The sequence below is a fragment of the Eubalaena glacialis genome, chromosome 4 (assembly GCF_028564815.1).
Source record: "Eubalaena glacialis isolate mEubGla1 chromosome 4, mEubGla1.1.hap2.+ XY, whole genome shotgun sequence".
Lineage (NCBI taxonomy): Eukaryota > Metazoa > Chordata > Mammalia > Artiodactyla > Balaenidae > Eubalaena > Eubalaena glacialis.
In genome coordinates this window covers 186,883,683-186,894,261 of record NC_083719.1, presented here as the reverse complement: position 1 = coordinate 186,894,261, position 10,579 = coordinate 186,883,683, and the positions used below count along the sequence as shown (strand labels likewise).

The 10,579-nt window shown below is 53.5% G+C and overlaps 1 protein-coding gene across 2 annotated transcripts; it reads left to right on the top strand.

Annotated features, from left to right (window-relative positions):
* The first annotated feature begins 471 nt into the window (after positions 1–471).
* GZMM (granzyme M) lies at positions 472–5,852 on the top strand. 2 transcript variants are annotated; one of them, XM_061188922.1, is made up of 5 exons: positions 472–532; positions 3,474–3,630; positions 4,670–4,805; positions 5,000–5,263; positions 5,697–5,852. In XM_061188922.1, exons 1-5 carry the CDS (start codon positions 472–474, stop codon positions 5,847–5,849), a joined length of 771 nt encoding a protein of 256 aa, XP_061044905.1. In that variant the 3' UTR covers positions 5,850–5,852. The 2 variants fall into 2 exon arrangements, with proteins under 2 accessions (XP_061044905.1, XP_061044903.1); XM_061188920.1 differs by having other exon boundaries at positions 3,471–3,630.
* Positions 5,853–10,579: the final 4,727 nt, after the last annotated feature.

The window sequence follows — 10,579 nt, the reverse complement described above, 5'->3', positions numbered from 1 at the left end:
GAAGTAGATGGTGGGGGCCAGGGGCTGGGGGAGGGGCTGGGGAGTCAGGGTTTCATGGGGACAGTTTCAGTTTGGGAAGTTGAGAAAGTTCTAGAGATGATGGTGGGGACGGCTGCACGAAAATGTGAAGGTGCTTAGTGCCACTGAGCTGTGCGCTTACAAATGGTTAAGATGGTGAATTATGGTGTGTGTATTTTGCCACAATAAGACAACAGGGCAAGGAGATAATCCCACTAAAACCACAAAACACCATGTGTGAGATGGGAGCTTGAACATGATGTGACAGGAGATGCTAATGAGGGTTTCTCGTCAGTTTTTGAGGTGTGATCATGGTGATGGGGTTCTGTCTTCAGAGAGTCTGTATCTTTCAGAAGCACTTCGGGGTGAGGTGGAACCAGCCAGAGCTGTGAATGTCACCTCCCCCACAGGAAGGGTGGGTGTGGGTGGCGCTGGGGGCCCGGGGCCAGCATCATGGAGGCTCCGCGATCCCCAATGCTGCTGCTGCTGGCGGTCCTGGGAGCCCTGTGGGCAGGTGAGCGCGGTGGGGAAACTGAGGCCCAGAGCTGTGGCACCCGGGGTCTGGGGGTGGGAGACAGGGCACGGGGCATCAGAACAGAGACTGGAAACAACTCCTCCGTCCTCAGAAGGGACCCCACTGAAGACATGTTGGCTGCCCCAAAAGCACAAGGCGGCTTTCCTTGAAACAGCCTTGAAAAGACATTGTGGGGTAAGCAAAGAGCAAAAGGCCGAGGATGCCCGCTGTCCTGGGGGTTTCTTTTCTGACAGTATGTGAGAATCCATTCCCTTTTGCTGGAATATTTCTGGAAGGAGGCTCCAGAGCTGGGAGGCATGGAGGGAGGGAAGGAGTTTCACTTTCCCCCAACAGTTTTGTGCGGGGCACGTGGATGACCTAGTGAGAAGATAATAAAAATTTTTTTAAATGGGAGGGATGTGGGACTTCCCTGGTGGTCCACTGGTTCGGATTTGGCGCTGTCACTGCCGGGGCCTGGGTTCAATGCCTGGTTGGGGAACTAAGATCCCACAAGCCTCAAGGCGTGGGGAAAAAAAAAAAATGGGGGGGGCATAAATTAGGAGTTTGGGATTAACAGATACACAGTACTATATATAAAAGAGATGAACAACAAGGTCCCACTGTTTAGCACAGGGAACTATATCCAATATCTTATAATAACCTAAAATCGGAAAAGAAACTGAAAAAGAATATATATCTATAACTAAATGACTTTTTGCTGTACACCTGAAACTAACACAACATTGTAAATCAACTATACTTCAATTTTTTAAAAAGTGAGACAAAAAAAAGCATTTAAAAAAAAAGTGTGAAGAGGGCTGCTAATGGCGCGGGGTCCCTTCCTGAGGTGATCATCTCACAGCTCAGTGCAGTGGAGGCTTTGAAAGTTTAGCAGGTGGATTGAGGGTCTGTGAGTTTTATCTCCAATAGCTGTTAGGACTTCTTCTAAGTGAAGCCTGAGGGCGAGTCGAGGCCTTGGGGCAGAGGAGAGGCCCCATGAGGACAGATATTTTACATTCTTTTCCTTTTGACTTAATTCTGCTCTTACAGAGAAGTCGAGGGAATCATGCAGATAACGTCCATCTTCTCTTCCCTAAATTCCTCGTTGTAAACACTTCGCTTCAGTTGCTTTATCATCCCCTCTGCTCACATCCCGCCCCTGGGTGTGTGTGTAAAATATAAATAGGTATGTTTATCATTCTTTTTCTGAGCCCTTTGAGAGTGGGCTGCAGACGTGCTGCCCCTCACCCCTAAGCGCTCCAGCGAGTGTTCTGAGAACAAAGACATCCCCTTATGTGACTGGTAGATTCTCAGCATCTATCTGCCCACCTACAGACCTTATTCCAACTGTCGCCACGGGGTCCTCTGTGGGTCACTGCGTCGTCCTGCTGTCCTCGGTCCCTGCGCTCTGGAAGCGTCTCCATGTCCCCCAGGTCCTCTGGCCAGTGCGGGCCTGTCAGCTGCGTCCCCAGACTGGGCTCCAGTGGTGCAGTTTCCACAGGAACCACGGAGGGGGCTGTGTTCGCCCTGTCCTGGTGGATCCCCTCGGCCGCTTGGAGAAGCTGAGGTTCACCGGGCTTCTCCAAAGTGAAATCAAGCATTTCCCCTTGTAGTTGTCTTGAGGGGAGACTTTGGGGCTCTAAGGATAGAGCGTGCTCCTCACCTCACCCTCGAGCTGGAGTCACAGGACATGGGGCAGATGCAGGCTGTTTGCCCCCCAGCAGCACGCAGGAGGCAGGGTGTGCTACGTATGTTTATACACAACTCCAGCTTGCAGGGGCAGGAGACACAGCCCAGAGAGTGAGGCAGCCTAGCCAGGACTGCCCAGCGGGGAGTGACGGAGCTGGAATTTGAGCCCCAGCTGCCTGCCTCCCCAAATCATGAATGCTTGGCCAGAACCAGCACCTGGCGGCGTGAGATGGAAGGACGGTGGTGGTGGGCATCCCACTCTTCTGGCCTGGCTGGATGACAATAGTTCTGTGATCAGTTGGTGACCCAGCAGGATAGGGACCCAACCATCCACCCATATCCTTTCTCCCTCCCTTCTTTCCTTCCTTTGTTCTATCCATCCATCATCCATCATCCATCCATCCATCCATCATCCATCTATCATCCATCATCTTCAGTCATCCATCCATCATCCATCCATCCATCATCCATCCATCACCCATCACCCATCATCCATCTATCATCCATCTATCCATCCACTCATGCTTCCTTATTTGCTGAGCATATATTGTATTAGACCTGTTGTAAACAAGACTGGCACAGAGCCTGTCCTTGCATCACTCATAGGCTAGTGGGAATAGACAGGAAATGAGCAAGTGTGTGGGATACAACACCAGGGTGGGGTGAGTGCTTGGAAGAGAACAGAGCTGAGTAAGGGGAGGAGGTCTCTGAGGAGAAGACTTTTGAGCCGATACCAGTGAGACAGCCAGACTTGGGAATGTCTGGGGGAAATGCACTCCAGGCTTCCAGAACAGTACATGCAAAGGCCCTGAGGTGGGAACGAGGGCAGTGCCCTGGAGGAACAGCAGGGAGACCCAAGTGCTGGAGTGGGTGAGGGCGAGTGTGAAGGAAGCAGGGTCAGCTGATGTGTGTCTCGTGGGTCATGAGGAGTTTAGATGTTTAAAGCATGATGGGGAATCCCAGGAAGATTTTGAGCTGATTCACATTAGAGCACTTTTTATCCTTTTAATTCATGATTGGTTTTAGAACAATTTTTATAGCTGCTTTATTGAGATGTCATTCACATACTGTACAATTTGCCCATTTAAAGGATACAATTCAGAGAATTTCAGCGCATTCAGAGTTGTGCAACCAACCCCATAGTCTAATTCCAGAACATTCCATCCAGGGCTACAGAGCTGTAGTTGCAGGGTCATGGCAGGGGTGGGGCACCCAGCCCTAACCTGGCTTTTTCTCTCCCCATCCCCAGGAGGCAACACGTTTGAGACCCACATCATTGGGGGTCGAGAGGCTGCCCCCAACTCACACCCATACATGGTCTCGCTGCAGAAATCCGGCTCCCACCTGTGTGGGGGGGTCCTCGTGCACCGGCAGTGGGTGTTGACAGCTGCCCACTGCCTGACCCATCCGTGAGTGACCCTGTCCTGCCCCACCCCCATCCCCCAGGTGTCCCCAAATCTATCCTGTCGTCCCCACTCTCACCTGAGAGATTTAAGCCAATTGTAGCATTGTAGGGGGGTCCCCTTCCCCTCTGCAGTGATTGCTGAGGCCTGTGTATGTGACATTGACCTTAGGCGTGTGTATGTGACATTAGGCTGTGAGGATTCCTGGGGATGGTTTATCTGCTACAACAAAGCACCTTCCAAGTGGACAGAGTCAGGCCCCTTGTGACACCCAGGAGTGTATCTCCCACCTGTGGCCATGTGGACAGAGCTGGTCTATGAGGGTGGCAGGGCCAACACAGAGAGGAACCTGGGTCCCTGATGCCATTGTGAAGCCACCAAATAAACCCATCCCAGAGCTGCCCTACCTCTGGTCTGGCCAGTAACAAAGACCACAGATCAAACTGGGTGAAATAACCAAAAGGGATCTGTTGGTTCATGTAACTGAAAACGCTAAGAGGAGGCAGCCTTCAGGCATGGCTTGATCCAGGTGCTCCCATGAGGCGCTCAAAAGCTTGCCTGTCTCTCAACTCTGCTGTCTTGCCCCTTGGCCACATTATCAGGCAGGCTCTCTCCCATGGTGGCAAGAATGGGCCCCCTTAAGTCCTGTAAAAAGAGCTTCTTCCTCTCTAGTTTGGGCAAGTTTATGAGGATAGGTACCGATGGGCCCAGCTAGGTCACTGCCAGCCTCTGAACAAATCACTGATGTTGAGGCATAACATAAGCGCTGTCTGGAGCCCCAGGCTGATGGTGGGGGCAGGGAGGGTCAGCATTTTTAAGACACACACAGCACAAGCCCCTGGCCGGGCCGAGTCTGGGGAGGGGTGGGAGCAGGGAAGGCTTCCTGGAGGAGGTGGGGAGAAGAACGGACTGAGCAGGAGCAGGGGGAAGGACCGCAGAGAGAGGCCGGGTGAGGGGGTGAGAGAGGCCGGGTGAGGGGGTGCGGGACACCAAGTGCCCCTGAGGCTGCAGGGCTGCTGCCCACACCCTAATCCTGTGCCCGCAGGACACAGCTGCTGAGGCTGGTGCTGGGGCTCCACGTGCTCGGAGACCCTGGCCTTACCTGCCGCATCAGGGAGGTGGTCCTGCACCCCGAATACAAGCCAGCCCCCCATCTGAAGAATGACCTCGCGCTGGTTAAGGTGCTGCCAGTGGGAGAAATGGTAGTTCCAGGTCCCCTCCCCCAGTGTGGTGTTCCCCTCCCCCAGGGTCCCCTCCCCACTGTCCCTCCCCCAGGATCCCCTACCTCATCGCCCCCCCCCAGTGTTCCCCTCCCCCAAGGTCCCCTCCCCCAGGGTCCCCTCCCCCACTCACCTGCCCCTTTCTGTCCCTGTAGCTGGATGGGAAGGTGAAGCCCAGCAAGACCATCCGGCCCCTGGCCTTGCCCCGAGGACGCCAGGCAGTGGCCGCAGGAGCGCGGTGCAGCGTGGCTGGCTGGGGTCTGACCCACCAGGGTGGGCAGCTGGCCAGGGCGCTGCAGGAGCTGGACATGCATGTGCTGGATGCCAAGATGTGCAACAACAGTCGGTTTTGGCACGGTGGCATCAGCCCCCGCATGATCTGCCTGGCGGCCCACTCCAAGAACCAGGCCCCCTGCAAGGTGAGGGCGCTGGGGTGGGGGAGCGCCTCATCGGCCAGCAGCTGGGCACCCAGGCAAGCCCCAACTCTCCCCGGGCCCTGCTCCCTCCATTCCCTGGGGGTCCTGAAGGTTGGCACGAGCGTGAGCCCATTTTTCAAGTGCAGAAACTGAGGCACAGAGAGGTTGCCCATGGTCACATAGCCGGCGGCAGAGCTGGGGTTTGAACTCCAGCACCCAGGAAGATCAGGGCATAGGTAGAGCATGTGCAAAGGCCCTGCGGTGGGAAGAAGGCGCAAAGAGGGTTAAAAGGAAAGGAAGGGAGGAGGGAATGAAGGAGGTGGGGGGAGGGAGGGCGCAGGGAGATGGGGGCAGGGGTCTCTGCTCTGGAATCAGCCTCCCACCCCCACCTGCCGCAGCGGGCAGCAAGGTGACCGGTGCTCTGTTGCCTTGGCAGGGGGACTCGGGAGGACCCGTGATGTGCAGCAGAGGCCAAGTGGCTGGAATCCTGTCCTTCAGCTCTAAGGTCTGCACCGACATCTTCAAACCCCCCGTGGCCACCGCCGTGGCCCCCTATACGTCCTGGATCAAGAAGATCATCGGCCACTAGCGGCCCACCTCCCTAACCCGACCCTCCAGAGATGGCCCGACTCCCCTCCTGTGCGCCAGCAGGATTGCAGGGAGGGGCGGCCGGGGGCCTGCATGTGTCAGGGGACCAATAAACTGTAATAAGGAAATGGCATGAGCCAGCCTGGATTCTGCCTCATGCGGCGGGGGCCGGGGGGATGAGGGTTCCCCATTTGCAAAACAGGGGTTGCAGGTTTGAGGCTTCCCAGGCAGCCCAGCAGCTGGCGAGGGCCCCAAGGGCGCTGGCAGGGAGCAGCACTGGCCACTGGGTTCTGAAGCCAGATTCCCTCTGGCAGGGGGTGGGCTGGGCACTGGGGAGCCAGAGGGAGACACTGAGAAAGCAGCCAGGGATCTTCTTCCCCCTCTCTTTTTTATTTTGGTACCGCCTTTATTGAGATATAATTCACATGCCATACAATTCACCCTTTTGAAAAGTGTGTAATGCAGTGGTTTTCGGTACATTACCAGGGTTGTGCAACCAGCCCCTCTGTCCAGTTCCAGAACATTCCATCACCCCCAAAACAACCCCATCCCCTCCCCCAGCCCCTGACAACCAGGAACCCACTCTCTGTCTCTGTGGATTTGCCTGTTCTGGATGTTTCCCATCAATGGAATCACACCCTGTGTGTCCGCGTCTGGCTTCTCTCACGGAGCATCGTGTTCTCAAGGTCTGTCCACGTTGTAGCGAGTGTCAGGGCTACTGAGTGACGTTCCCGGGTGTGGAGGGACATGTGTGTGTATCTGCTCACCTGTCCGTGGACACCTGGGCTGTTTCCACCCTGGCTGCTGTGGCCATGGGTGCACAGGCGCGTGTGTGGACGTGTGTTTTCAGTTCTCCCGGGCGTGCACCGATGAGGGAGAGCTTGCTGGGCCATGTGGTGACTCTCTGTTGAACAGTTTGTGGAACTGCTGTTTTCCAGCAGAATCTTTTACTTTTACTATGAAAACCTCCAACACACAGCCACGTTGAAATAACTGCACACTGAACACCTAGATGCCCACCATGCAGGTTCTGCCAGGAGCAGGTGATGTGCCTGCTTCTTGGTCCACTGTCCGTCCGTCCGTCCATCTGGCTTTGTTGCATCTCACAGCAGACAGACACTGCCCTGTGGGGACACGGCCGGGATTGCAGGGCTTATTTAGTGCCCTGTCTCTCCCTCCTACGCGGTGAAATGCACAAATCTCACTCAAGGATTTGCTGCTCCGACAGCAAGGACAGATGTGAGCAACCCAAGCCCTGCAGCATTCACATCCCTGACCCCAGAAGATCGCTCAGCCCCTCCCAGGCTTGTCTTGAATGGAGCTTTTGCATAGTTACTACAGCACATGGGCGAGAAGTTAAAGGGACAAAAAGCCGCCAAGGGAAAAAAGTGCCCCACGTCATCCGTCGATAACCTTTTTCCCAGGAAGTAACTGCCTCTGGTGCCTTCCGTCCTCATCTGAGGGTTTTCTAAGCAGGAAAGGCCACCGCTCAGGCAGCCAGCCCGGCACTGCCTCAGCCCAGGCCGGGGAGCAGCTCCCGGCCCGCACCTGCCGCCCGTATCTGCTTGTCTGGGCTATGGGCCCAGAAGTGGAGTTTGCCCATCAGAAGGCAAGGGCTTTTCCCCTTTGGTGATGGCACCAGAATTTCTTGTCTACTGAGCACAGACTGAGTTCCAGGCCTCCTGCAAAGTGTTCAGATGCTTTAGGAAACCCTTGCCATCTTCATTTCAGAGCCAGAGAGAGGAAGGATGAAAAGGAGGAGGAGGAAGACGGAGACCAGCTCTCTCTCTTCTTTTCCAAACTGCTAAAGCTTCTTTATCTTTTTTTTTTTTAATAGACTTTATTTTTCAGAACAGTTTTATATTTACAGAAAAGCGATGAAGATAGCACAGAGTCCCCGGGTGTCCCTTCCCCTTTGGTAGACATGGTTATTATCATGATACGTGTCACAATGAACCAATCTTGATACATTATTCTCAACCGAAGCCCATAATTTATTCACATCTCCTCGGGTTCCCCTGAAGTCCTCTAGGCTCCAGGACCCCTCAGGGTACCCTGAGATGTTCAGGCCTCTCTGGGACCCCTCTGGGCTGTGACGGTTTCTCAGACGTGCCTCGTTTGATGCCCTGGGCAGTTGGGGGTGGGGACACAGGTCAGGGGTTTTGGAGAGCAGCCCTCTCTGGAGATTTTTTTTCTCTGATGTTTTTCTCATGATTGGATAACCCATCCCAAGATTGATGGGTCTGGGAGAGGCAAGTGCCTCGTTAACATTTAACTGTTTATGGAGGTGTCACCTGTGTACAGAATGCACCCAGGTTACAACAGCCCAATGACTTTCCTTCCACAAACCAAACTGCGATATCCACATTTGGCCCTCATCCAGTCCCAGCAAAGAGCTCCTAAAACCCTCGTAATGAGCCCTTTTCAACCACACCTGAGTTTATGTCAATGAGCCCCCTTCAACCACACCTTTCAACCTGAGGGACGGGGCTAGAAGCCACTTCCAGCCCCACCTGCCAGCCTGGGGTAGGGAGGCAGGGAAAGGAGGGGGCGGTAGACCCAGCCCCAGGAAAACTCTGGAACAAAGAGATGTGACGTGCCCAGGACACACGTGGGCCGAGAGGGGGCGCACCCCACCCCCTGGGTACCCTCTGGACCCACCCTCTATGCTTCTTCATCTGCTCATCTGTATCCTTGGTCATGCCCCTTACTATGGAATAAACTGGAAAACAGGGGTAGGTGCTTCCCTGAGTTCCGTGAGCTGCTCTAGCAAATTTTTTTTTTAATTTTTATTTTATAGTGGAGTAGAGTTGATTTATAATGTCGTGTTAGTTTCAGGTATACTGCAAAGTGACTCAGTTATACATATACACATATCCATTCTTTTCTAGATTCTTTCCCCATATAGGTTATTACAGAGTATTGAGCAGAGTTCTCTATGCTATACAGTAGGTCCTTGTTGATTACCTATTTTATATATAGTAGTGTGTATCTGTTAATCCCAAACTCCTAATTTATCCCCCCCCCCACCTTGCCCCTTTGGTAACCATAAGTTTGTTTTCTATGTCTGTGAGTCTGTTTCTGTTTTGTAAATAAGTTCATTTTGTATCATTTTTTTAGAGCCCACATATAAGTGATATCATATGGTATTTGTCTTTCTCTGTCTGCCTTACTTCACTTAGTATGATCATCTCTAGTTGCATCCAAGTTGCTGCAAAGGGCATTATTTCATTCTTTTTATGGCTGAGTAATATTCCACTGTGTATATGTACCACATCTTCTTTACCCATGCCTCTGTCAATGGACATTTAGGCTGCTTCCATGTCTTGGCTATTGTAAACAGTGCTGCTATGAACACAGGGGTGCATGTTTCTTTTCGAATTAGAGTTTTGTCTGGATATATGCCCAGGAGTGGGATTGCTGGATCATATGGCAACTCTATTTTTAGTTTTTTAAGGAACCTCCATACTGTTCTCCATAGTGGCTGCACCAATTTACATTCCCACCAGCAGTGCGAGAGGGTTCCCTTCTCTCCACACCCTCTCCAGCATTTACTATTTATAGACTTTTTGATGATGGCCATTCTGACTGGTGTGAGGTGACACCTCATTGTAGTTTTGATTTGCATTCTCTAATAATTAGCAGTGTTGAGCATCTTTTCATGTGCTTGTTGGCCATTTGTAGGTCTTCTTTGGAGAAATGTCTATTTAGATCTTCTGCCCATTTTTCGATTGGGTTGTTTGTTTTTTTTATATTGAGCCACATGAGCTGATTGTATATTTTGGAGATTAATCGCTTGTGGGTCGCTTCGTTTGCAAATATTTTCTCCCGTTCTGTGGGCTGTCTTTCGTTTTGTTGATGGTTTCCTTTGCTGTGCAAAAGCTTTTAAGTTTAATCAGGTCCCATTTGTTTGCTCTAGCAAGTTAATCAAACCCGAGGAGATGGGTGGCAGGAACCCCAATAGCTGGTCAGGTAGAAGCTCAGGGGACATGGTGGACTTGGGATGGGTGTGTGGGGTGGGGGCAGACCTGTGGGGCTGGCCTGTAACCTGGGGGTCTGCACTGACTCTGGGCAGAGAGGGTCAGAACTGAGTTAAATCTTCAGGACGGCGTCCTCTGGGCATAAGAGGATTGCTGGGTGCTTGACAAACACCCCAGGCAAACACCCCTGTGTAACCAGCGCCTAGGTCGACAGACAGAGCAGGAGCCCCCCAAGCCCCCTCCCCAGCAAGATTCCCACTGCCGGATTCCCATCCCCGAGATGGGTCCTGCCTGCTGTGTGCCCCCGAGGATGCTGCTCTGTGCCCGGGTCCTTCCCTCAACACCAAGTGTGACAGTCCTCCCGCCTGGCCATCCACACCATTCCCACGGGGTGTTCCATCGAGCACCCCGCTCACATCTCCACGCTCCTGCAGACCAGGGGTCTCACCTGGGGCAATTCTGTCCCAGGGACACGGGGCCACAACTGGGGACGTCTGTGGTCCCTAGGACTTGGGGGCTCCAGCGTTGAGAACATGGGGCCAGAGAGGCCGCTCCACACCCCACGGTGCCCGGGATGCCCCACAGATGGTGAGCCCCCCATGGCAGCATGCGGGGTTGGGGAGCCCCGATGGAGGGGCCTCGGCTTGTCTCTGAAGGTTTGGGGCCTCACAAAGCCAGCGCCGCACTCACCGCACCCCAGCAAAGGGAGAGGGCTGAGCATCTGACCCCACTGGACGCACCCCAGCCTTTC